This window comes from Bubalus kerabau, chromosome 3 (assembly GCF_029407905.1).
Source record: "Bubalus kerabau isolate K-KA32 ecotype Philippines breed swamp buffalo chromosome 3, PCC_UOA_SB_1v2, whole genome shotgun sequence".
NCBI lineage: Eukaryota > Metazoa > Chordata > Mammalia > Artiodactyla > Bovidae > Bubalus > Bubalus kerabau.
This window is the reverse complement of record NC_073626.1, coordinates 161,027,174-161,054,215: the sequence shown is the minus strand read 5'-3', so window position 1 is coordinate 161,054,215 and position 27,042 is coordinate 161,027,174. Positions and strand designations below refer to the sequence as shown.

The following is a 27,042-nucleotide window of genomic DNA, read 5'->3' as shown; positions in this document are numbered from 1 at the left end:
GGTCTGTGTGAGGTGTGGGGACCCGGAGTGGAGGCTCTGGGTGGGTGGGGGGGGGGTGTTGTACACAAGCGCTAATCCCCAATCGGGCCAAGGCAGAACCAGAGCCTCACTGACCTTCTAGGAGATTAGTCCCCATGACAACAGTGGCAACTCGCCCCCTCATTCTGGCTAGGCCAGGTGTGTGTAAAGGGTGGGGAATGGAGGGGCAGGCAGAGGCTGGGGGAGGAGGGAAGGGAGTCTTCCTGAGGCCTCACAGGATCACAGGAGTAAGGGTTGGGAGGCCCCTCCAGGATCAGCAGTTAGCTTAGTTTTCAGGTACAAAACTGTGGCCCCAAAAGGGGAAGTGACCCACCCAAGACCACATATGGAGCCAGGAAAAGCGCTGGGACCACAAGTCAGGTCTCTGGTTCCATCTGGAGAGCAGAGGACTGAGCAAAACAAAAGAAATAGGTATATCCCCCACCCTCCCCCCACTCAGCCATCATTAGAGTGGCTCTAATGGGGTGAAGCAGGAAGGCTCCCCATTCTGAGAGCCAGGCTGCCTTCCACAGGGCATGTATTGGATGGGGGACATATATGGGATGCAGAGGGGGATGCAGCTAGGCTCGCTGCCCTGACTCCTCCCCACAACCCAGCCCCCCCAGGAGCAGGGGGCACGGAAGGGGAGCAACAGGACAGCAAAGCCAGTTATAACCACAGCCACCACAACGGGAATAGTGAACATTTATTTGATACAGGTCAGTGCTGGGTTTTACATGCATTTAAATCTTCACAATTTTAAAGGGAAAATTTGAGAAGTACAAGTTCATCCAGCTTATTAGCAGGGGAGCTTGGATTTGAACCCAGGACACTGCCCACGCTCTTAACCCTCCAGTATGATCATGACAGGGTGACTCTGATGACCGTGGAGTGGGTGGTATGCACAATGAAAGTCTGGGAGGCACCCAGCACGGTGGCTGAAACACCGTACATTTGACTAAATATTTAAGGAATAAAGGAGCGAACAAAAGTCTGCCGTCTGCCGGTAAATGAGCATGACTGTTGAGCCTAGGAGAGACTGTTCACATGGGACGCATGTGGGATCCGTCTGTGTGAATGTGTGCACGTGTGTGCCCTCTCCCTGCAAGCCCCGCGGTTCTGCTTCTGGGTGAGTGGGTGGTGGTGAAAGCTGCTTCCCACCTCCCTGGATGGGGCCAGTTCTCCCATCCCTCTGAGGGGTAGAGAAGAGGCGCTCTGCTTATTGAGGGACAGGATGAGGAGTCTGTGTGGGAGGGGCTCTCACCCCTTCCGGGCCCACCTCTTTCAGGCCCAGCTGTCAGACCCAGCCTGAGCTGCGCTAGTCTCTCACCCATGTTATCTCTGTCTCCCAGGAGACTAGCCCTCACAGCCCCGGGGAAGGTGCTCATTGCCTGTTCCCTGCTCCCTCCCGATCTTGGGTGGGGGTGGGGAGTGGAGGAGCAGGGCTGCAAAGGAGGGGCTGGTGACAGGATAGGGTGGGGGAAGGCACCATTCACAGAATTTGCATCTGCAGTCACCAAAGCCCTGGCTGATTTGCCAGGGAAATGAAGGAAAGGGGTGGGAGCAGGCAGACTCGAGGACATTGGCCACCGGGCAGGGGCCCTCTAAGCTGCCCAGCAGTACTGTGAAGTGGGGCTGTTCAAGGGATGGGGCCCTATGTGAGGAGGGTGTCACTTCTCCAGGGATTCTCAGCACCTTTACCTGGGATGGAGACCTCAGTGAGAGTCCAGGGTTGCATTTGAGGGTTTCTTCGTCAGATCTACATTTCCCTGTATGGGATGGGCATCTGAGTGGGATCCAGGACCTCACTGAGGATACAAAACTGAGTCTTAGGGCTTCTCTGTGGGATCTTAGGGTGCTTCTGAGATGAGTGCTTTAGTAGAATCATGGAGAGGAGGAATCAGGAGGATTTCTTTGTGGGACCAAAGAAATGAAGGACTGGATAGGGTGGCAAGTTCTCGTTAGGTAATGAGATCCTGATGAGATCTTGAGGTCTCTTGGATGTGTATACCTGAGGACACTTTTTTTTTTTTTTTGTCTACCTAGCTCCCTCCTCCACCCCTTCCCCATGAGAGGCTGTGGATGTGGAGGAGGTAGGGGTGACGGTGCTGAGCTGGCAAACAAAGCCACCTGTGCATCCATCCTTCAGGAAGCCCTGAGCACAACTGATCTGGGAAAACAAACAGGACCAGCTGCTGGGGGTGGGGGTGGGGGGCGGGGGCGGAAGAGGCTAGGAGAGGAGTGGGTGGGGGAGGCTTGGGAGGCTGGAGATGGATCAGCTGGTGGAGGAAGCAGGAAGGGGGTCCCCAGTACCAGAAAGGGACAAGGATCCCAGAGCCCCATTCTAGCACTCCGGGCAGGGCTGCCCGACAACCCTTTTTCCTCAGGGGTTCATTCTTCCCTTTCTTGATGACTATGAAGACCACCAGAACCAGAGAGGGGTCTGGAGGGACATGAGGAGCCTGAGAGAGGTCTAGAAATCCAGGCAAATGGCTATGGGCGGTGTTGGTAGCTGTGCCCATTTCTGAGAAAACCGGTGAGGACAGGTAGAACTGAAAGCCATTGACTATAGTGTATCGGTAGTGGGACCTATACACCATTTTCCTGATGAGAGAACTGAGGCAGAGGAGGGAAGAAGCCAGCTAGTGCCTCACAGCCACTTAGTGCAGATCCAAGACTAGATTTTAGGACTAGGAGAGAAGCCATGACTATTCTCACACACAGGTCTCCATCGCAAATTCCAGCTGGAATTCTAACTTGGATCTCAACTGTGTTATCTCCCCCCAAGCCTTTGGACACACACACACACACACACACACACACACACACCACCCATCTCCTGTGGAATATGGTGATCCCACCAACACCTGGACTGGAAATTGCCCTCCCAGCCCCAGCTCCTGAACACACAGTGACTGGCCTCTGACAAACACCCCCGCACCCTCGGGACTAGCACTCACCGTCCGCGTCACTGACCAGCGCAGACGCACAGCCTGACGCACTCGCCTCCCTCGCCTGCTGCGCCTCCAGACCTCAGCCTCCCATCAACTCCCACTTCCATTGCCCGCGCTGCTCCGGCCTTTGCGCGGGCGTTCCACCCAGCGCGGCCCGCGCACGCCCCCTGGTGGCCGAGTCCAGACTTGCTGGATAGAGACCGGGGAGGAACAGAGAATGTAGAAGAGAGATTCTTTCGATCCCTCGCGTGTCACCATTGCGACAGCCCCACTTGTGAAACCGAGACCAAGTGCTTGGAGACGAAGAGTCTAGGACTGTTTCTTGCCTCTTTCGATAGTGTGCGTTTCCGTTTTCTTGGCTTGGGAAAAGTATACCCTATTTGACCACACCCCCTCTAGCACAGGAAATCAGGGGACTGGGCATGGTTCTGACCTCACCTGCAATCAAATTGGGGTTGTCCCTGCTCTGATTCCAAAACTTCCAAACTGGACTTTACTCCCTGTGTTTTAGGGTCTTTTGCTTTTGGCCTTCACCTTCACACGCATCGGGATCCTGGACAGCAATTTCTCAACAGTGAAAAGAGAGACTCAAGGGGGACCCCAATATCCCCGTGCCTGTTCTCAGCACGCCAGAATTTCAAGACTGAGGAGGTCGGCAGAATGGGTGAAAGATCACCCCCAATTCACGGCAGCATTTCCTCTACACAACTTTCCCCGGGGACCTTTGGCCCAACCTGAGCACCCTGTCCACTCACTCATTTGAGACGTTTTATTGAGTGACTTCTATGCATCCTGCACTGTGCTAGGATGGAGAGAAACAACTGAAAACAAGAGTTACACAGCCCCTGCCCCTTTAAATGGAGCTTACACTCTAGTACAAAAGGAAACACTCTGTATAGCCATCCACAGAAGATGAAAAAGACAACTTTACAGAATAATAAATGCTATAAAGAAAATAGGGTGATGTGAAGGACAGTAAATGTCAGGAACAGCATGACCCAGGTGATGAAAAAGGAGCAGCAAAAAAGGAGCCAGCACACCAAGACCTTGTGACTAAGACACTCCAGGTAACAGGAACCGCCAGTGCAGAGGCTCTGAGGCTGGAGTGAGGATGGCAGTTTTGAGAAAGCGTGGAAGACAGTGTGGTTAGACTTCTGGATCTGTAGCATCGGCATCTGGCCTGTGAGCCCCTTTAGCCACCAGAAGTTGGGTGGCAAAGCACTCCAGTCTTATGCTCTGACACTGGCTAGCTGTGTGGATTTGGAAAAGGCCCTGTACCTCTGGGAGCCTCTTCCACATTTCCACATGGTAAGTTCATCCAAACTTACCATGTTGGACTGTTGAGCCTATAAGGGAAGCACTTGGTTCATGAGCAAAACGAAGTATTAGTTCCCTTCTTTCTCACCCCTACACTTCTTCTGGCATATCCACTTCATTAAGGAAAACACAGTTTTGCCAGAAACGTTTGTGGCTCGACAGCCATGGTGGTTAGGAAATTCTGCTGCAAGTTGTAAGGAAATTTCTTCCCTGGAACTTGCCTTGGGGCTCCAAGCCTTTCCCCTTAAATTTCTCCCTCCCCAGACCCTACCTTTCCCCTGCCACCCTCCCACAATGCAGTGGGTTTGGGGTTAACAGCCTAGGAGGCCTAGTCCGTGCCTAATTCCTGGAGTCAGACTCTTTGTGACCCCTCAGACTGTAGCCTGCCCGGTTCCTCTCTCCATTGGGATTCTCCAGGCAAGAATACTGGAGTGAGTTGCTATTTCCTACTCCAGGCGATCTTCCCATCTTAGGGATCCTACCCTATCTCTTGTGTCTCCTGCATTGGTAGGTGGATTCTTTACCACTGCGCCACTGGGAAATCAAGAGCCTAGGATCTATAGTCAAAACGGAAACCCCAGGGTCACACTTCAGCTGGGCCACTTCTCAGTTGTGACACCTCCTGGACTGCGTCCAGGTGTTACCCTCTGGGCCGCAGGATCTTCTGTGAAACGTCAGCCAACAGCAGCGTCTGCCTCAACAGATAGGTGCGAGAATTAGTTGAGATCACGCACGTAAAAGCTCTGAGCGGAGGGTGTGACCCGACCTAGGCGCTCAATAATCAGCGGCTGGCTCTCAGGCTGAAGTTGGGGCCGGGGGTCCCAGACCCAGAAGCTCTGCCTGGTGGCGGGCCGCGTCGCAGTTCCAGCCGCGCATCAGTCGAAAGCGTTTTTACCTACCTACTGCAGCGCATCACTAAGCAGGCAGCATCACTAGGAACAAAGCTCGTGGAGATCGTGATGGAATTCCAGCTGAGCTATTTCAAATCCTAAAAGATGATGCTGTTAAAGTGCTGCACTCAATATGCCAGCAAATTTGGAAAACTCAACAGTGGTCGCAGGACTGGAAGAAGTCGGTTTGCATTCCAATCCCAAAGAAAGGTAATGCCAAACAGCGTTCAAACGACCGCCACTCCCTAAATGTTGTGTAAATCCGTGCCTTCCCCCGGGCGCTTCATTCCCTTCGCTCAGCGCCGTCTTGCGGCGAGTCTTGGTCATCGTCTCTTCTCAGCACCATCCTGCAAGAAAACTCTGAGAGCTCTGGCGCGGAGTCTGGGAACTCAAGCTTGAGAGGAGCAGGGCCGCGATGGCCCACCTTCCAGGGAAAAGAGGGCTGAGCGTCGTAGGAAGGTCGCTTGTGGGGAGACTTGTCTACTTCCTCCCTAGCGTCGCCCGAAAGAGAAGCCTCGACCTAGGGCTGAAGAAAAGGTGGAGTTTAGACGCTGGGAAGAGCTTCAGCATCTCTAGTCGGGATAGCGCGGTTTTCGCGGGATGGTCACAGGGTGGCCTGGCACCTCTATCCCTGAGGGTCTGGGCCAGTGAGGGTGCGCCTTGCCTGGCTCAGGCCCCCCAGAAAGAAAAAGCGGAGTCAGCCTCGGCTGTGGCGGGCCCCGGACGTGTATCTCAGCACTTTCTATTGTCATCCCCGAGGGCTGGGGCCAGGTCAGCGGCTGCGGGAAAGGCCTCGGCCCCACCCCCACGCCCGGGGACACCAGAGCTGACCGCAGCCTGCCCGCTGACTCAGCTCCCCCCACCCGGGCGGGAGAGGATGCGGGGAGGGGATGAGGCCTGGTATAAAGCCCCGCACGCCCAGCCCTCGCGCAGCCTCTCCATTTCCGTCGGTACCGCGCTCGCCCACCTACCTGGTGAATATTCGGAGCTGGGGCGGGGTCTATTCGGGCGGGGAGGGCGAGATGGAAAAGAGCTGCTAGCAGCTCGGGTCCAAACCGCGGGTCCTTCACCTCCCACCGGGATCGGGCGGGTCTGGGCCGGGAGGGGGCTCTGGGGACGCTGAGCGCCTGGTCCCGTCCTTGTCCACAGCGCCATGAGCAGCGCCCCCGCGCAGGGTCCCGCGCCCGCCAGCCTCACACTCTGGGATGAGGAGGACTTCCAGGGCCGCCGCTGCAGGCTGCTGAGTGACTGCGCCAACATCGGCGAGCGCGGAGGCCTGCGCCGGGTGCGCTCGGTCAAGGTGGAAAATGGCGCGTGAGTGATGCCCCCGGCATGGTTGGGCTGGGTTGAGAGGCGCCAGGCTCCCCTGGCCCAAGCTCCGAAACTGGGACCTTGACTCCCAGCCCTCCATTCCCCAGACTGTAGAGAAACCCTGCCTGAGAGAGACCCACCAAGATAGAAAAACCCTAGGTGTCCTCAAAACTCCCCACCAGCCCCAAGACAAATCACGAGACAGACTGTATCCTCGTGCGAGCCAAAGGGATAAAGGCAAGAAGCAACACTTGGCAGGACTCCGTGAGGCCAGCTTGAGCCCTGAAGGGGTTAGTTCACAGCATAGTTTTGTCCTCTCCAAAGTTAGATGTCTCTAAGCTTCTTTTAACAACAACAACAACAAAAAGCCAAGTCCCTTCCACTCCCCCCACCCTGGCTTCCTAGAGACTGGGGCCCTCGGGAAAGCTGAGGTCCCAGAGCTATTACAGTTTGTTGCTATCACAGGTTGCTACCACAGGTTAGGGGCTTCCTACACCTACATTTGCAGGGACCTATCCTTGAGGTAGACATGTTTGTTCGAGTGATTCTCATAGACTGGAAAATTCTTTCCAGCCTGGGAGCCTTGAGCTGGAATCCTGGACCCCTCCAGCCCCAGATAGCAGCCGGCTTTGGGTTTCTAGCCTCTAGAGGGACTGAGTTGCCTTGGGATGAGAGTGCCCGGGGAGGGGCCTGGGGTGGAGGAAAAGATTGGTTTTCCTAGCAAGCAAGCGGGTGTGAGGCTGGGAGGTGGGGGTTGGGGAGAGAGGAATGAATGAGGCTGGAGCAGAGGCCTCCCAGCTTCCCTTATCTTCCCCCAGTTGGGTGGCCTTCGAGTACCCTGACTTCCAAGGACAGCAGTTCATTCTAGAGAAGGGTGACTATCCTCGCTGGAGTGCCTGGAGCGGCAGTGCCGGCCACCACAGCGACCAGCTGCTCTCCTTCCGGCCAGTGCTCTGCGCGGTAAGCACAGCCCTCCCCCTCCTCCCCTGCAGCCTAGCTCCAGGTCCTGGCTCCACCACAGCACCTGGGAAAGACCATCCACTCACTGTACAGGGGTGTGTAAACACAACTCCTAGACGGGTAGTAGCGGCATTACTTCTCAGAACCAGAGAGTTCTCCAAAAGTTTAAACTGTGGGCTAAACCAGGCGTCAGAAATCAGCACCATGGACAGTGCCACAACCGTGACCATCTTGAGCTCCATTTCTCACTTCCAGTCGTCCACACTCATCAGCGAGCGCTTTTGTTTTCACACAGCCCTGTGAGGTTGGGGTAACTGTTGTTAACCTTATACATTGGTGTGGAAATGGGGCTCGAAGGGCAAAGTGGTTTACCTCTGCTCACAAAACTTAACATGCAGACAAGACTAGAACTCAATCAGGGATCAAGGTTGGAAAAGGGATGGTCTGGGTGTGTATGTTTCGGGGAGGGGGGGAAAGGGTTGTTAATGAATCAAATATACTGGAGGGGAGGATCTGGGGCTGTGGGGTGGAGGACAGAGAGCAGGTACTGACTCAGGCCAGGTTCTCCATTCCAGGAAGCAGCCAAGGAGTCCTGCAGGGAGAAGGTCCTGGGACAAGGGGAGCCCAGACTCAACAAACACTGATGATTCTGCCATCACTCTTCGCTGGGTCCTACCCTATGAGTGGCTATGCCCAGGGTCCTGGGCAGGGGAGTGGATAGTCAATGAGACCTTTGGGAAACTGTCTTGCATAGTGGACCAGATTTCTCTTAGGACCTCTAATTTTCCTCCTGCAAAACAGGCCCATGTCACAAGATTATTTATTTTTGACCTGGAAGGGTCTCTGGAAATCCCCCTTCTAGTCTCAACACCCCAATCCAAAGCCATAGAAGGGACCAGGCTTGGGACTTCTGAGCACACCAGCTTCCCAGACTGATATGGAGCTGATGGAGTGAACTCTGGGTGTGCTTGTAGACCCTGTCTTCACTGCTTGTGTTGGGCAGGAGGACTGGAGGAGTGGGGCTGAGAATGTATCCATTAGCACCTCTTTGGAGGGTCTGACCTGTCCACTTCCCCTTGTTGTTCCTCAGAACCACAGTGACAGTCGTGTGACACTGTTTGAGGGGGAAAACTTCCAGGGCTGCAAGTTTGAACTCAATGATGACTACCCATCCCTGCCTTCCATGGGCTGGGCCAGCAAGGATGTGGGTTCCCTCAAAGTCAGCTCTGGAGCGTGAGTCCTGGGACTGCAACAGGGGAGTAGAGCAGGGAGGCAATGGGGACCAGGGAGGAGGGTGAGGAAAGGTGACAGTGCTAAGAGACACATGAACATACATGTTGGGGGATGGGGGATTGGAGGAGTGAGGTCGTGGGAGACTTAGAGGCAAGGGGAAGTGAGATGATGGAGAAGATGGGGAAGGCGGGGGCAGGTAATAGGAGACTAGGAGTCAGGGGAGCAATGTGGGGTAGAGGAAGGAATTGAAAACCTGAGTGAGGAGGCAATGGAGGGTGGGAATAGGCAATGAGATGAGGAAGGTGTTAGGAAGACCTGGAGCAGTAGACAGGGCAGGGAGAGACCATGTAGGGAAAACTGAAGCCATGATTTTGGAGGTGGGAATTGGGAGCTGAGAGGACCGGCAATGGAGACATCACTGGGGGTGGGGGCAGAGCCTACTTATCACCCCTGTGCCTTCACTCATCTAGGTGGGTGGCCTACCAGTATCCGGGCTACCGGGGCTACCAGTATGTGTTGGAGCGGGACCGCCACAGTGGGGAGTTCCGTAACTACAGCGAATTCGGCACACAGGCCCACACCGGGCAACTGCAGTCCATCCGGAGAGTCCAGCACTAAGTTTCACAGCCCCAGCACCTCCCCTGAGGACCCTCAATAAAGGCTCCTGAACCTGCCTGCCCCTCTTGCCTCCTTCTTGGTGTCTTGCTTTGTGACCTTCACCCTCATCTTTCTAAGAGTCTTTCTCTGCCATAGTAACCATTCCCTTGGGCTCCAGGATCCTTGACTATGGAGCCTACACTGGCTTAGGATCTAAGTGGCTGAGATGGGGCTGAGATGAAACTGCTGCTAACCATCCTGAGGAACTTGTTAAATGCAGCCAGCCCCACACCTCTCCATGATAGAGACCTATCAGCTTGGACCAGGGGGTCCTGCTAGCCCAGATAGTGCCTTTGCCATCCCCTGGTTTGAGTGCACACCATGCCATGGCAGGGCTCATAGCTGAATTTCAACCTTCACACAGTCCCCCTGGGCCAGGCACCATCATACAGGGCAAGGCGTCCTTAACTCTGCGCAGGAACCCCTTTGGGCTCCTCTCTAACCCCCACCCCTCACAGGCATTTCCAGCCTTTCTCTTCATCCTGGCTCCCTATCCAGCCTGAGGGAAACTTGCACCCACTTCCCAGTTATGTAGAATCTCCGCCAGACAGAGGAGCAAGGGTGTGAGAGGGGTAATTGGTGGGAGGTCCCACTGCCTTCTAGGGGAGACATCCTATCTCTAAGCTGAGCCTCAGACCCTTTGAATAGCAATCCTTCATGTGGTAGTGAACTCAAGCATTTTACAAAACATCTTCATACCTTGCCTCTCGGCTGTCTCAAACAACTCCCTTCTCATTCTTCCTTCCCACTCTTCAGAAGACCAGTGAGCTGGAGAGACCACCCCCAAGTCACTGACTGCAGCAGGCCTGCGTTCTGGGGTAGATGGTAGAAGCTCATAGCCATGTTTTTGGGGCTGAGTGTGGTAGCAGCCATTAGAGTCCATGGCACCAGTATAGCTTCTTCCTAGTTCCTTCTTTGACCCAGTTTATGATCATCTCAGCCCCATATAGGCAGGATATTCAAGACCCTTGGGATGCCCTTCATCCTGTCCCTCAGGGATGCTTGAGTTTTCAAGCCCCTAGTGGATATAGCCACAGGGAGGGTTGGCCCAGATCATTGCCTCTGTCTGGGAGAGTCAAGGCAATGTTGAAGAAAACTCAGACTTGGACCTGGGCAGTTCCAGGGGCCCAGCTGGGCAAAGTTAGGCATCTGCTCCCTTGGGAAGACTCCCCAGACCAGAAGTCAGAACACCTGGGGCCCAGCCACATAACATCCCCTAGCCTCAATTCCCTCACTTGGAAACTGGAGCTACAGATTCCTGCCTTGTCTCTCTCACAGGACAAGGATTGTGAGGATTCAAGGAGAACCCCCTGAAAATGCTTGTAATTCAGAAAAGCACTAGGACAGTTACCATAGACCCTGCCTTCCCCCATGGATCTCAAGGTTGGGTCAGAGGACCAAGGACAGAGTTCTAGATAGAGTATGAATTCTGCTTTATACCTGGATGGGTTTGAGAGTCCATGGCCCCTGTTGCATTTAATCCTCCTAACAGCTTCCATTCTTCACCAATTTCACCAATGCAGAAACTGGAACGCCTCAGAGAAGGAGAAGCCTTAAATGGATGAGGTTATCTATTTAATTGGTGACAAAGCCAGGACCTGAACACAGGGCTTCTGACCCCAAATCCAGGCTGTTAAGCGGAGGCTGATCTGAGCTGTGGTCAAAAGCCTCAGGCCTCAGCAGAGCCCCAAACCTCTGTGGCCTCCAGAGGAGTCTGGGGTTCCTGCATGGTCACAGGCTCCTACCTGTGACCTATTACCTCGGGGGTTGGTAATAGTAACAGCTACATATATGCAGCTTTATCTGAGCACTCAGCATGTTATATAAGCCTAATAATTCTGTATAGTTTGTATTCTAATCCCTATCTAACAGATGAAGAGACTAAGGTACAGAGGTGATGTAACTTTCTCCAAAACCACACAAACTAGAAAATGGAAGAGTTGAGCCCAGACCCAGGCAAACTGGCCTCATGGCCCAGCAAGTCATCTCCCCCACCACCTGCTTTGGGGCAGGTAATGGGCAAAGGGAGATCTGGTATCCTCCATCAGTTGAACTGCCCTCCCTCCAGGAAGGTCCATGGTTACCAAAAACACCCAGCAAGATGCCTTCGGGAACGCAGTGTGACACTGATCAGGGTGCACCCTGTCTCTAGGTCTCAGTGTCCCCACCTGTACAATGAAGGAGTTGGGGGAGCTAATATTTGTTGCAGCCTTTGCCAGCATGGATGGACCTTCTAGGTTTTCTTAGACCTTGGGGTCCAACTCTGCCCTCCACACCAGCAACTAAAGAGAAAGAGGCACAGATGCCAGGCTGGGCCTGGGTGTTTTCATCTTGCGTGCTTAGTCCTTCGGTCATGTCCAACTCTTTGAGACCCTTTGGACTGCACCCTGCCAGGCTCCTCTGTCCATGAAATTTTCCAGGCAAGAAGAGTGGAGTGGATTGCCATTTCATTCTCTAGGGATCTTCCTGATCCAAGGATTGAACTTGCATCTTGCAGGGATCCATGTCTGCCATGTCTCTTGCATTGCAGGCAGATTCTTTACCCACAAAGCCATCAGGGAACCACCTTCCCATCCTCCTGTTCTGGGCAGGCTGATGGGATGTGCAGAACCCTGTGGGACCCACACCCTGTCAGGTGGGAGGTGATGGTGGAAGCTGCCTAGACCTGCTCATTGGTTGCACTCAGCCAAAGGTCAAAGGGGATGGAAAAAGTCATCTCATTGCTAGGGACGCGGCCAAGATCCACATGAGGTCGGGGCTCACCCCTCACTCCCTCACAAACTCTTCTGAGAGCCCACCCATGCCTTCAGCCCCTCAGTCCTCAGGGAGGTGAGGCAGAGCCTGAGGTGTTGGTTCTTCACCAGCTTGGACCTGGGATGTCTGGACAGACCTCCACTCTAAGTGCCTCTCCTTTCTCCCTCAGCCTTCTGCTGAGACCATTAAATGAGTGAAACTTTCTGCCTCCCCACTCTTGCAACGCTGGTCTCCTGCTTCTCATATTCTATCTGGGGAAGTGACAGAAGGCTTGAAGGAGAGGGAGTAAGACTTTGGCCCCACCCTCAAGATGCTCTGCTCCTTCGAAGCCCTGAATTTTGTCCCCAGCCAGCATCCCAGCCGCTCATCTTTTCCCCACAGGATTCCACCTCCACATCCTGAAGCCTCCATCCGTATCCCTTGAGGATCCTCTAGGGTCCTGGGATTCCCCCATTTCCTCCCACACTCCTCCTTGGCTCCTTCTGATTTTTGTACCCTCCACCAGGAAGGAGGAACAACCCAGCAGTCACAGCAAGTACAGAATGCACAGGGTCCCCACCTCAAGCTGGACTTCCCAGCCATTCTCAGTCAGGCATCCCAGGAAGGAGGAACAACCCAGCAGTCACAGCAAGTAAAGAATGCACAGGGTCCCCACCTCAAGCTGGACTTCCCAGCCATTCTCAGTCAGGCATCCCAGGACCAGGGATCTTACAGGTAACCTGCTCGCTCCAATCCAAGTGCCCTGAAGTCCAGGCCTCCTGTCTCCTCAAGTCAAGCAGTGGGAAAGAAAGGCTTTGCGTTTACCAGTTCTGCCTGGAGTCACCAGGTGCTGTATGGCTGCAGGTGGTGCTCCGGGCCCAGAGCCTCAGTTTCAGCCAGCATCCCTCCAGATGCACTTCTCCAGAGCCAGGAAGCCTCACCTGTACCCAGAGACTCCAGGCCACCACCTGGAACCACATACCCGCCTTTGTCCCTTTTCCAGAGTGGATTTACTTCCACTTTCCCCGGGTTGGGGGCCTTGTACAGTACACCTGTTTTCACTCCTCTTCTGCTAGAGCAAGGTGTCAATTGTAGCCTAGTTCAGGGGTAATCAGGAGTAGTTGTTAGGGTGGATGGTTAAGCTGGGATGACAAGAGATGGGCAGAGATAGGAGAGAAGTGGTTATGGTGGGTGGGAATGGAAGGAAGATCACGAGTCTACCATATGCCATAAATTAGTGGGAACAAATCAATGAGAAAAGGAAGGGAAAGAGGTAGAGAGGAGACAGAAGGGGGGATTGGGAGAGGCGGAGGAGAGACTCGGTGAAAGAAGGAAAGACTTAGAAAAGGAGAGGAAGGGCAACCCACTAAAAGTTGTAAGGGAGACACCCCAGTGATGGCCCAGGGGCCTGGGAGCCCTGGAAAGACAGGAAACCTGGGGAAACAAGAGGGAATCAGTGAAGGAGATCGGGTCTTTAGGGAAGAGCAGAGAGTGGAGGAGGAGGAGGCAGAAGAAGCGAGGATGGAGGGGGGCAGATAAAGAGAGCAACGGCTGCCGACCCGGAGCGCAGAGACAGGCGAGAGGGAGGGAAGCGGAAATTTAAAAGTGAAGATGCAGATAACGCAGCCTGGAGACGGGAACCCGGGTAGGGGTGGGGGGAGGAAGGGGAGGAGAGTGGAGCAGTGAGGTGGGGGGAATGGATGAAGAGGAGTGAGCCTCCTCCTCCCCGCGTTGTGGCCCCGGGGGTCCGAGGTGGGGCCGGGGTAGTCCACCCCGTTGCTGTTTGCTCAGAGTCAGGGAGGCGGAAAAGAAATGGGCTCCTGACCCCTATCAGAGCGCCAGGCCCAGGCCCATCCCCCGCGCGTCTCCCGGGTTGCGGGGTGCGGGGGGCTGCCTGGTGCGCTTGGCTGCCGCGCGGCACGTTGGAGACTTTATTGCGATGGGGCGATAAGAGGGGCGGGGGCGGGGTCCGGGGGGCCGAGGCGGCAGCTCTTTAATTAAAACGGAAATTGCGGCCCCTGCCCGCGCTGGGGGCCGGAGGGTTCCGAACAGCCTGGTAGCTGGGAGCGTCGCTCCAGGACCCCCCTCCCCCGCACCCCATATCCCCCGCCACACTCGGGCAGCCCCCTCCCGCCCGGCCCTGCTGGACCCAGCGCCGCCTTCTTCTCCCTGCCACCTCGGTCGCCTCGGGCGGGGATCTGTGCCCCGGAGCTCAAAGCCTGACGCGATCCCCCCCCTCTCCCATTCCCACCCCCCCCCCACCTCCCACCACCCAGTTCCTGGCGGCGATGAGACAGAGCGGCGCCTCCCAGCCCCTGCTGATCAACATGTACCTGCCAGGTACCAGGGACCAGCTGGGGGCTGGAGGCACCGGGACCCGGGGCGGGAAATCTGGGTTAGGGCTTGGGACGGGGATGCTGGGGTCCAAGGGAAGGGGGCGCGGTCCAGAGACTCGGATCGCTGGCAGAACTGAGCCAGCTAGGGCATCAGGAAACCTTAAAAGCAGGTGGAGCGCTTTGAGGTTTAAGTGTGAGGTCTAGAGGACTTGAAGTGAGCACACTGAGAGCCTGGAAAGCCAGGAGCTCCGGCTGGGGGCTGAAAGAGCCTGGTAGGGGAGCAGGGGTCTTCAGTGTAGCAAGGGACTGAGTGTGAGTGCAGTGTTGGGAGGCTGTGGTCAGCCGGGCGTGGCCCGAGCGCCCTCGTGGCTCCTCACCTCCGTGCTCCGAGCGTTCTCACCAGCCCAGCCTTCCAGGCGTCCTCTCATCTCCGGTGGGCTCTGCGCGCTCCAGATCGGCTGGCGCAAACCCCGCTCGGCTTTATAAGGCTCCCGCCGGCCCGTTCGGAAAGCGGATTTCCTTTTTCCTGGACGCGTTTCCTGACTTGGGCGTTATGGAGGGGCTCCGCGCGGCGCGCGCCGGGGCCAGGCTCCGGGAGGAGGAGCCGGACGGATAGGGCCCCCAGCCTCTCGCCCGGGAACCATGGCACGCCCCACTTCCTCCTTGAGCCTTGGCCTCGGGGTCTTTTGGTCAAGTCGGCAACCTCCGCCCGGATCCGCTTGACTCTTCTCTCTTGCTGCCACAGATCCCGTCGGAGACGGTCTCTTCAAGGAAGGAAAGAGCCCGGGCTGGGGACCGCTGAGCCCAGCGGTACAGAAAGGTGAGTTGGCCGCCGGAGTGTACGGGCAGAGTCGAGGATGGGGTCCCGGGGCACCCACCGCATACAGACAGGCGCCACTGTCACCCCAACGGCGGGTGGGAGCGATGTGGAACGCTGGGCTTTGGGAAACGGCGGGTTCGGGCCTGGTTGTGGGGAGGCTGGCGGGGATGGTGGTGAACATTCATTTGGCCTTTGGCTCTGGTACCTTCTGAGACCCAGTGTTGACTCTGCGGTCCAGGGCAGGCTGAGAAGATCCTGCCGCCCCCACCCCACCCCGCCCCACCCCTTTTCAGCTGGGAATATTTCTCTCCTGCTCTGGTGCTTGGTGTCCTTTCCCTACTGGCAGCAGGAGCACAAGGCTTGGACACCACCCAGCAAGGTGACCCCGGAGAAGTACTCTCAGGTCACTCCAGGCTGAGTCACCATTAGCACCAGGGCCAGCGCCCACCTGCCTCACTGGCCTGGCCAGCCGGGCTCTGTGAGCCAAGTCCTCTAGGCCATTTCAGTTGATTTCCAGCTTCCGCCACCCGCCCTTGGCTGGTCGCTAAATTACCCTTGGCTTTGCCATGTTGGCAGCAGGACCTGGCTGACCTACCAGGTAAAGCCTCCCCACTGGTCCCTGCCCAGTTGGTACCCTGTGCGTAGTCACTCAGTCATGTCTGACTGTTTGTGACCCTTTGGACTATAGCCCGCCAGGCTCGTCTGTCCATGGGATTTTCCAGGCATGAATTAGTGGAGTGGGTTGCCATTTTCTTCTCCTGGGGTTCTTCCCGAACCAGAGACTGAACGTGAATCTCCTGTGTCTCCTGCATTGCAGGCAGATTCTTTACCAGGGGAAGCCCCACAGTTGGTACCCTAGATCTCATCAAGTGACCAATAATTACCATGACCAGAAAAACAAGGCCAGCGACTGCTTTATCTAAAAGGGAACACAACACCCAGCCGGAATGAGTTTCCAAGCCTCTACATCTCTCAGTACCAGATGCACATTTCCCCCACCCCTTGCCATGCTTCTGACCTTAAAATTCAGTGCTCCTGACCTGGAGCCAGGGAGCCCCTCCCAGAGCTGGTGTGGAAGGATTGGGGTCGAAATTATGTGGAGGGCAGCATCTGGGTTCTAAGGAAGTCACTGAAAAAAGAAGAGAGCTTCACCAGGCTCAATTTAAAACAATAACCAGACAACTTCAAGGAAAATCCATTTTATTCTAAAACTGTGTGTGTGTATATGTGCCGGTAGGTGCAAGGACTGGGGTGGGTGGGGGTGGGCTGGTGGTGGGGGGTTAATTCTATCAAGATTTTTCTCTGCTTGTCTGACTGAAGCTCCAAGACAGAGAAACAGGAGTTCTCACTACCCACTTATCTGGGAAAACCTCCTGGCCCTTTCTAGCAACCCTGAAAATCTGGACAGGGCAGAAGGGCCTGGAGATTGGCCAAACATGGGGCGGAGGCAGGGAGCCAAGCACAGAAGCGTCTGGGTCTCCTCTCTTGAGAGCTGTGTATCATGTCCCCAGGGAACTGTGACACCTTGGTACCCTGGGAATCCCGCCTGTTTCGAAAAAAAAAAAAGGCTGAACTGGAGTAGCCCCAGCACCAGATGCTGGCAAGGGTGGGAGACTTTAGAGGCTGCCGTTCCTCTCACACTTAGGGAGCCACTGTCCCCATCCCAGTCTGACATGGTATGGCAAGGAAGCCAGACATCACCTCTTCTTCACTTCAGGCAGAGGGTCCAAGTCTCTTGGGCCGAGTGATCCTGCTGCAGGCTGACTTCTTCCCTTTGGATCTCTGGACGTGGTCCAGCAGGATGTGGCCAGCTAACCGCCTATGTAGGCTACCCCGAGCGGTTGTGCAGGCTCTGCACCGAGTAAGGGCTCTCAGGCCGAGGGTCTGACATTCCGCCTTCACTTACCTCCAAGAGTCCCTGTGCCTTGGAGTACCGCTGCCCCCACATGGAACAAGTGATGCTCTCCCTTCGCTCTCTAATTCTTACAAAGCTGTGCGCCCTGGGGTTGTGTTTCCATTGTGCAAAAGCGCGGTACTGCCTAGGGACGGCTTTACTGATCATCTCCTCCCTGGTCAGCCACTCAGCTGGACGTGCCCTTTTCCTCCCTGACACCGGTCCCCACATCCGACTTGCGGGGGAGGGGGGGTGAATGGTGGGTTCTCACACCCCACCTCTTCCCCGCCGCTCGCCTCCCTCATTCCGCCTGTGGTTGACCGCCCCCTTCCCCACAGGCAGCGGCCAGATCCAGTTATGGCAGTTTCTGCTGGAGCTGCTGGCTGACCGCGCCAACGCCGGCTGCATCGCCTGGGAGGGCGGCCACGGCGAGTTCAAACTCACCGACCCGGACGAGGTGGCGCGGCGCTGGGGCGAGCGCAAGAGCAAGCCCAACATGAACTACGACAAGCTGAGCCGCGCGCTGCGCTATTACTACGACAAGAACATCATGAGCAAGGTGCACGGCAAGCGCTACGCCTACCGCTTCGACTTCCAGGGCCTGGCGCAGGCCTGCCAGCCGCCCCCCGCGCACGCCCACGCCGCCGCCGCCGCCGCCGCCGCGGCCGCCGCCGCCCAGGACGGCGCGCTCTACAAGCTGCCGGCCGGCCTGGCCCCGCTGCCCTTCCCTGGCCTCTCCAAACTCAACCTCATGGCCGCTTCGGCCGGCGTTGCGCCCGCCGGCTTCTCCTACTGGCCGGGCCCGGGCCCCGCCGCCACGGCCGCCGCCACCGCTGCGCTCTACCCCAGCCCGGGCTTGCAGCCCCCGCCCGGGCCTTTCGGCGCGGTGGCCGCGGCCTCGCATCTGGGGGGCCATTACCACTAGACCAGGCGCCCCGGGAGCCTCTCCCAGCCGCCGGGAGCCTCGCTCAATCCCACCCGCATACGGGAGAGGGGGCCGGGGCCTCCCCTCCGTTCTTTCCAGCTCAGATTTAATTCCACCCTCTGCACCCAGCCCCGGGGGGAAGGGACTGACGTCGCCTTAGTCTTCCTTTACCACGGGATTTGCCCCCGCCTCGTCCCTCAGCCCCCGAGGGAGGGTGACTGTGCCCCCACTTCTAACCTTCTAGACCCCAGGTCCCTGCGTCTCTCCGGATTTTCCCTCCCCTCCGTCTGTGCTTCCCTCTGGCTCCTGAAAGCCCCTTCGATATGACCCGTCTCTCGAATTCCAAATCTTTTCTCATGCCAACCCCCTGCCCCGGCCCCTCGATGCCCGGCTCAGTCCACCTTCTCCTCTCCCGGCACCTCACACACTTCTAGGTAGCTTCCAGGCCCCCTTCCTCCCCACCCCCAACCCTCCCGCTGGACCTGAGGTGTTTCTATTCCCTTCCAGACCTATTAAAGCTCCGAAGCTCCCCGCTGCCTCCTCTCTCTGTTTGTAGCTGCCCCAGAAACTTGGGTGGGGGGGCGGATAGGGGCAGGGGTAGGGGCAGGAAGATAACCAGACGCCCAGCTCAGGCGTGCGCAGAAAGGCCTGGCAAGGAAAAGCTCCAGAGAATGGGGGCCGGCAGGCTTGGGTGCTACTGAAGGGAAGTGCAGAGCTCCTAGTGAGTGGGTTCCAGCTGCAGCCCCCCTCCTCCCTCGCAACTGACCCCTCCTCCGCCTGCCTTGCCCGGCCTTCCGCTTGCCCCTTCTCACCTTACCCCATCCTGACTTCTCCCATCGCACCCGTCCTTCCACAAGTTCCTTCCCTCATTCTAACCTCCACCCCAACTTATCTTGTCGTCTTCACATCATCTCAACCATCCCTCAGTCACCATTTCATCCCCTTCCCCACCTCCCCTCTCCTCCCTATCCTACCCTCACTCAGATTTGTTTTCTCACTCCCACTCACCACCCCCCGCCCCCGCCCGCCGGCAGCATCTCCAACGTTCTGTTTTTCTCTGGATCTGCATTCTTTTTCAGAGGGGAACGTCCCCCTCTGCGCCGGTCTCTCCCCTCCGGGCTTGCGGCTGCAAACCTCCTTCTCGCGGGTGGCGCGCGCCCTCTGCTGGTCCGAGGAAGACAAGCCAGAGCCGGGTTTTGCAGCTAAGCTGAGGATCCGACATGCGTGCGTGCGTGCTCAGCCGCTTCAGTCGCGTCGACTCTTTGCGACCCTATGGGCTGTAGCCCGCCAGGCTCCTCTGTCCAGGGGATTCTCCAGGCAACAACACTGGAGTGGGTTGCCATGTCCTCCTCCAGAGGATCTTCCCGACCCAGGGATCGAACCCTCGTCCTTTATGACTCCTGCATTGGCAGGCGGGTTCTTTACCACTAGTGCCACCTGGGAAGCCAAATTTGGCTTTCAGAGAGGAGGGCAAAGGAGCCCTGCATCCCAGGTCCCACCTCGAGAAACCTGAGAAGTGGATCAAGTGGATGGTCCTCCTGGCTGGGCCATTTTATTCATCACCTGAGGCTTTTCTGAGTACTGTGCCCACCGGGGCCCACAGCTCTTACGCTTTCTTCAGGCCTTTTACAAAACGTGTAGGCAGGAAAGCTGCCTTAAATGCGTTCCCTTAGACGGAAGCAACACAGAGGGCAAGCCCTTCTCCGTGGTCCTGGTGTTTCTTTCCCAGGGGCCATATCCCTCCTGGACCAAAGGTTCCTCATTTGTTGCCTGGAGACTGCCTGGGCTCCCACAAGGCAGCTGAGGAGATTTCCCTGTGCCCTGTGGGCAGGAAATGCAGGTCAATTATTAATAGGTACAGGGAGAGCCTGAATGCCCCTTCCCAAAGGTAATGAAATCGAGGTCCATCTAGGGAAAGAGTATTTCTTTTCATCTTCACTTTATTTTTTTCTGGTTTTCTAAATAACACACTCAGCATAGAAAATTTGAAAAATAGACAGCAAGGCCTCCATTAAATACTAGTTGAATGAAATATGTAATGAAGCATGGGGAAAAGTCACCTACAGTCTCATTACACAGAGGTCACTGTTTATAACCCTTTGTCATAATCACCTTCCTTTTTCTCTATGCCCTTTGGAATTAAATGGTGCCTGCTTTAGTCCCTTTCTGGAGAAGGAAATGGCAACTGGCTCCAGTATTCTTGCCTGGAAAGCTCCATGGACAGAGGAGCCTGGCAGGCTATAATCCATGGGGTTGCAAAGAGTCGGACATGACTGAGCAACTAACACACACTTAGTCCCTTAACATTCTGGCATCAGCACGTTCCATGTTGCTATGCTCTGCAGACCTCATGAGGTGGATGGGTGGGATCATGTATTTCAGGCAGCAGATGGCCAGGGGAGGAGTCTAGCCTGGTGAGGAGCTCAGTGACTCCGGGGGAGAGGCAGAGGGCCTCTCTGCAGAGAGTAGAAGCTGGGGGGAAAAGAATACACAGGGGAGACAGAACCAGGTTCCAGAAAGATCTGGGCTGCTAAGAATTATGGGTTGAAGGTAAAAAGGTGAAATTTCCTGGCAAGGAGCGTGAGATCCTCTACTTAGATCTCTAAAGGCCAGAGTGTGAGATATGAAAGGGTGGGGCTCGGTAGAGCCTATGTGTAAATGAGTGGTGTCTTAGTTACAATGTTACATGGGAGACTGTAAGCTAAATGCAGAAGAACCATTGTAATCTGAGGATGCATTGATGCAGCTATGGACACACTAGAATGAAGGAAATGATCCACTTGCTGTAATGATTGTGCCCCCAGGACTTCCCTGATGTTCCAGTGGTTAAGAATCCACCTGCCAATGCAAGGGACATGGGTTCCATCCCTGGTCCAGGAAGATTCCACTTGCCGAGGAGCAACTAAGACCCTGCATCACGACTACTGAACCTGTGCTCTCGAGCCCACAGGCCACAACTACTGAAGCCCACGTGCCACAGAGCCTGTGCTCCACAACAAGAGAAACCACGCCAAAGAGCAGCTCATACACCACAACTAGAGAGTAGCCTCTGCACGCTGCAACTAGAGAAAGCCCACATGCAGCAACTAAGATTCAGCACAGTCAAAAAATAAATTAAAAAAAATGATTGTGCCCTCAGCATGTTGTACACGGTGTTATTAATAGATAACACTTTCAGGAGAAGATCAAATGGAGAACAGATAGAATAGTGGACCCACCAAATGAAGAAGGAAGAATGTTGGAAAACCAACCATGGGAAACATGGTCTGGGAAATCACAGTAAGGAATGAGGCACAGAAGCTGTCCTCAATTATTCAGAGAGCTTCTTGTGGCAGAGCACCCAGATGCATGTACTGGGAGACGTGGTGGAAAACTACAGTGAGGCAAATATGTCAACTTGATCTCATGAAGAACCTTCTGCCATGGACCTTGATGAGGAGTGCTTTGTCACTGGACTACTAACCTTCCTTGGAAGGTTGAGAAGGGAGGTGGGTTAGCTGACTTTGAGATTCAAAGTCCTGTGAGTGAGTTGGTAAAAGAGGGATTTGGGCATCATTGGGAAGCCAGGGGAAGTGTTAGATTAGATGGTTTTCTTACCTATGGCCTTCTCTGGTGGCTCCGATGGTAAAGAATCTGCCTGCAGTGTGAGAGACCTGGGTTTGATCCCTGGGTGGGAAGATCCCCTGGAGAAGGAATGGTTACCCACCCAGTATTCTGGCCTGGAGAATCCCATGGACAGAGGAGCCTGGGTGGGCTACAGTCCATGCGTTCGCAAAGAGTTGGACACAACTGAGTGACTTTCACTTTCGCTTTCACTTTTTCTTACCTATGACATCACATCCTTAGAGCTCACCCTGCCCCTCTATTCTTTCCTTCACACAAGCCAGTTTGGGAAGCTTATAGGATTGGGCATTAGAAAACCTGAGTTCTGGTCCTAGATTGGCAACTGACTTACTATTTAATTCTCAGATAATTCTTCTGGGATTCCATTTACTGTGGTCTTGGATTGATTCCATCCCACCCAAGCCCTGATGGAGCCACACTCAGCTTCCTGATGACCCAGGCCTGTCCGTACTGACCCTTAATCCCTTGGCCTTTGGCTCTCCAAGGTATTGATCCCACTATTGCTTCTCTCTCCCAGTCCAGGGTGCAGCCCCTCTTTCATTCCCTGAAGGTCTGAGCCTTTTCTCTCTTTCTTCACTCATGTCACTGGTGAAAATATGGCTCACTCACCACCCCAGCCCCTGCCATGCACTTGCGCCTTCACATGCATTGATTTATTGATCCTGTCCAGGGTCAGGGAGGAAGACAGAGGGGCAGGGATGGCTTTATCCACTTGGAGGATAAGTAAACCAAAGCCTAAGATGTTGAGAAACTTGGGCAAAGTCTCAGGGCTTGTCCCAGGACCAGGTTCCTCACCAGGCCTTCTCCCAGTGCTCTGAGTGGTTTCTCCATAGTCCCAGGTGGCCTTGGTCACCGTGTTGTAGGATCACTCCCCCATCCTCCCAGGATTACACAGATCGATCCCTGAGTCAGGAAGATCCCCTGGAGAAGGGCACGGCAACCCACTCCAGTATTCTTGCCTGGAAAACCTCATGGACAGAGGATCTGGGAAGGCTACAGTCCATAAGATCACAAAGAGTTGGACATGACTGAAGCAATCAGAAGATGATCGGTTATAATGGACAAGTTGATGACTTGTCTTATGAATGTCTTTGGTTACTGAGGGCCTTGGTCTGATTAAAAAAACACATCAGACTGCTTGGTTGCCCCACTGTCTTTTGTAAGCCTTCACTTCCTTGTGTTTCTACAGCCTTTGAGCAGATCACTGTATTGTGGGGTGGGGCTAGGGTCTGACTACAACTTGACTTTGGTGGCAATTCCTACATCCGTTTGTCAGTTAAATTTCCCCTGACACTCCTCTGTCCTGGGATGGCAGATTGGGAGGCCAATGGCCCAATGTCCCACTGACTGAGTTTGTTTCTGTTTCTAAGACTTCTCTCCCACTGCATTTTCTTTGCTATCTCCTCTTTTCCTTTCTTTGTAAACGAAAGGTGACATAGCACAGTAGTTAAGTGGCAAGGGCTCTGAGGCTGGGATTCCTAGCTTCCAGTGCTGGCTGTGTCACTTACTAGCTTTGTTACTTACTTCTTTGTGCCTCAATTACTCTATCTGCAAAAATGGATATGAAAATAACAGACCCTCCCTCATAGGGTTGAAAGAATAAATGATCATGTAAGAAACTTTGTACACGTATCCGTGTTAAAAAAAAAAAAAAAAAAAAAAAAAACAAAAAAACTCCAAACAAAGAAAGCTCTGGCTCTTCCTCTCCAGTCCCAATCAGATGCCCTCCACATACCCTGGGAAGGAACTTGAGCGGCTACACCTACTTTTTGAGGCCAGTCACCCACCTGGTGAGCTTCACCAAGAACCCGTCTCTTGAATGGTTATATGGCCATAACCATCACACGGGTCAGCCTTCTATACTTAGTGCATCCTCCGTTTCTTTATGGGGCAACTGGACAACGTACTGAACTTAAGATGACAGGGTCTCAGCTAGTTCCCAGCTGTGTGACTTCCCACTGGGAAGCCTCCTGGGAATTCACCTGCTATGACTAGATAAGTGGATGGAGTACACCTGATCTGGGCAGGCTGCAGGTCACCTCCACACGAGGAAGAGGCTTTCCAGGAAGGCCCAGTGAGAGAGGAGCTGGTGTGATGGGTGAGGACTTGAGCTATGGGGTCACAGGTTGAGCCAGTCACTCAACTTCTCAAAGCCTCAGTTTCCTCACCTGAAAGTGGAGATAACCATCCCCACCTGGCAAGGTGTGGCCAGGGCAAAGAAAAGACCACAGGTAAGACCACAGATCCACACCATTCAGAGACTTAGCTTTCTCCTTTAAAATATGGGCAATAGTAATGTTTATTTCCCATGGTTAGTATGTGGATTAAATAAAAATAATATTAATAATAGCACTTAACATATTTCTTGCACTTAATAACACATTTGATAATATCCTAATAGTTCTCTCAGTGTGGTAGACACAGGCAGCTCTACCCCTCCCTGCAGCCTACGCTGCTCCTCACTTCAGGCAGTGGAGCTGTCAGTGAAAGGTGATTGCCCAACCAGGGACTAACTTTCCAGCCCTCCTTGCATCTTGGTGGGAGCTACATGCCTTGTTTTAGCCAACAGAATGTGAACGAAAATGGCAGTGTATCTTGTGCCCAGGCCAAGGCATTTAGAAGTGGGTGTGCCCTCTCCGTGTTCTCTTACTCCCTTTGTACCACCTGTGGTCCACCAGAGGACCGCTAGTTCCTAAGAGACGGCAGAACTCCATGATGAAGGGATCCCAGCCCCTTAAACATCACATGGAGAGAAATCACTCATATATTGGTCTGTTACTTTTAATTTGGAGGTTTTCTTGTTACAGCAACTAACATTACCACAACTAATATTTAAATCACATTTAATCCTTACAACAATCCTCTGAAAGAGAGATTATGATTTCCCCCATTTTATGATATGAAAACTGAGGCACAGAGTATGCGTGTGTTAGTCACTCAGTCGTGTCCAACTCTTTGCCACTGCATGGACTGTGGCCCGCCAGGCTCCTCTGTCCATGGAATTCTCCAGGCAAGAATACTGGAGTGGGTAGCCAACCCCTTCTCCAGGGGATCTTCCTGACCCCAGGGATTGAACTCGAGTCTCTTGCATTGCAGGCAGATTCTTTGCTGTCTGAGCCGCCAGGGAAACCCACTGAGGGGTTAAGTCTGAAGTCACATGGTGAGAAAGGGCAGAGCAAAATCTGAACCCAGTCTGATTTCAGAGGCTTTGAGTTCTCTTAACCACTAGGGATGTGAAAGAGCTTTATATGCTAAGGTGTCCTAGAAGTAATAATAATAAAGGCTAATACTTATTGAACATCTATGTGTCAGGCATTATTTAAAGAGCTTTACATTCATTCGGTCCTCACAACCCTTTGGAGTTGGGTTTAGTATTATTCCCATTCTATAGATGAGGAAAACTCGAGACACAAAATATTAGATAAATTGCTTGCAGTCGCCGTGCTGCTAAATGGTAGCAAGGTGATTCAAGCCCAAGAAGCCCAGTTTTCACTTCCTTCCCCATCCCTTATTCCCCTGATCCTTTCTCATGGAAAAATGAGCAGATTCTGAGAAGCCCAGGAAGTGGCAGGACAATTTCCCCAAATCTCAGCCCAATCCTAGGCTAGGTTCCCAATTTCAGTACTCGCCTTGATTCCAGACAGATTACAGAGTGAGAAATACATTTTATTTTTGTTTTATTTTTTAACACCAAAAACATTTTGTATTGGGGTATAGTCGATTAACAATGTTGTGATAATTTCAGGTGAACAGTGAAGGGATACATATACATGTATCCATTCTCCCCTAAATCCCCCTCCCATTCAGGCTGGCACATAACATTGAGCAGGGTTCCATGTGCTATACAGTAAGTTTTTGCTGGTTATCCATTTTAAAAATAGTCGTGTATGTACATGACCTTGCCAAAGTCCTTAAATATCCCTTCCCCCCAGAAACCATGAGTTCATTTTCTAAGTCTGTGGGTCTCTGAGAAATACATTTTGGAAATCTGTGGCCAATATGACCCTTGCATTTATCTCACATGGCATGATAGAGTAGAGGGAGTCCAGGAGGACATGGATTCAGACGCAACTTCTGCCTATCCCCTGTGGGAAAGAGAGGGCTACTTGCTCTCTCTGAGCCTCAGTGTCCTCATCTGTAAAATGGAAACACTGGTTATATCCACCTTGTTGGTTTGCTGCCATGGGCAGAGCATTTGCCTAAAGATCCCAGCACTGAGGACCATTCCATAACTACCATCTCCCAGCACTGACCAGCCCAGAACAGCCCCCTGCTCTGGGGTCTCAAACCACCTCCTCCAGTCTAGTCCCCACAACACTGCACCCAACTTCTTCCATGAGTCAGAGAAGCTTCTTCTGTGAGGTTGGGGGAGGAGGAAGTAGCTGAGGGAGGCTGGAAGGCCAGATCCTGGGTTCCTTTTTCTGGGAGAGGAGGCCAGGTTGCTTAGCAACACAGCAGGAAGTTGTCAGGGAGGCTCCAGGCAGGGCTATCTTCTTCTATTCCGCAACATAGAGAATCTGGGGTGACATTAGCTGGGGAGATGAATGGGGAAAGCGGGGAAGGGTCCCAGGCTCTGATAACCTCTGGGCTTCATTCTCCGTTTCTATGATCACCTTTCCAGTTCTTCAGTTCATTCCCCCTTGTTTTTTACCGTTGACAAGCAGAGACAGAGAAACAAGTTCTAGGATCCATCCCGTATACATGTCTGTCCACTGGCCATGTCTGTAACCATGTGCCAAAAGGGATCACTTTATATGTGTACTGTGCTTTGCAGTTAACAAAGGACATCCATATATATGATTTCACCAGATACAATAGCCTCTTCAATTCCTATATGACAGACGAGGGGGAAAAGTCTGAAGGTCCCCCCCTGAGGAAACAGCAGGGCCCAGATTTGTTGCAAATCTCAGCACATTTCCACTACATATCGCAGCACGGATGTTAGTACAGGCATTGGCACCACTGTTGTGCCCGCTATACCATGTGCTCACAGTTTGAAGAGTCTTCATGCCAAGTGTCCTGAGGTGCCCTCAATGAGCATCTTTCCCCACCCTTCATCAGAAAGCAGGTGAGTGGAGGAGGCAGGACCAGCTGTTCTTCCCTGCTGGGGCAGGGGGCATCCTTGGAGTGGAGAGTCCCATGAGAGGCCTCCTAGCCCAAATGCCTAGACTCAGGAATGCTGCTGGGCTGGGCCAGGCTGGCACAGGCATCTACACGCCAGCAGCTGTAGCAAGTCCCCTGGCTGGCATTCTGGAGAGAGGCATGTGGGTCCACTGGGGCCGGGGCCTGGCAGCAAGGAGTAAACATATATCACCCAGGTCACAGATTGCTCATGGGAGGCCCAGGTCTCTAGGGCTCCCTACTGCCTTG

The 27,042-nt window shown here is 54.1% G+C and overlaps 2 protein-coding genes across 3 annotated transcripts; both read left to right on the top strand.

Annotated features, from left to right (window-relative positions):
* The first annotated feature begins 5,146 nt into the window (after window positions 1-5,146).
* On the top strand, window positions 5,147-9,345 carry CRYBA2 (crystallin beta A2). 2 transcript variants are annotated; one of them, XM_055573502.1, is made up of 5 exons: window positions 5,147-5,716; window positions 6,329-6,493; window positions 7,309-7,450; window positions 8,541-8,683; window positions 9,154-9,345. In XM_055573502.1, the coding sequence occupies exons 1-5, from the start codon at window positions 5,595-5,597 to the stop codon at window positions 9,299-9,301; spliced, it is 720 nt and encodes a 239-aa protein (XP_055429477.1). In that variant the 5' UTR covers window positions 5,147-5,594; the 3' UTR covers window positions 9,302-9,345. The 2 variants fall into 2 exon arrangements, with proteins under 2 accessions (XP_055429477.1, XP_055429478.1); XM_055573503.1 differs by lacking the exon at window positions 5,147-5,716 and adding an exon at window positions 6,007-6,153.
* Window positions 9,346-14,334: 4,989 nt separating this feature from the next.
* Window positions 14,335-18,048, top strand: FEV (FEV transcription factor, ETS family member). Its single transcript, XM_055573505.1, has 3 exons — window positions 14,335-14,413; window positions 15,155-15,229; window positions 17,462-18,048. Exons 1-3 carry the CDS (start codon window positions 14,362-14,364, stop codon window positions 18,046-18,048), a joined length of 714 nt encoding a protein of 237 aa, XP_055429480.1. The 5' UTR covers window positions 14,335-14,361.
* The last annotated feature ends 8,994 nt before the right edge of the window (window positions 18,049-27,042 follow it).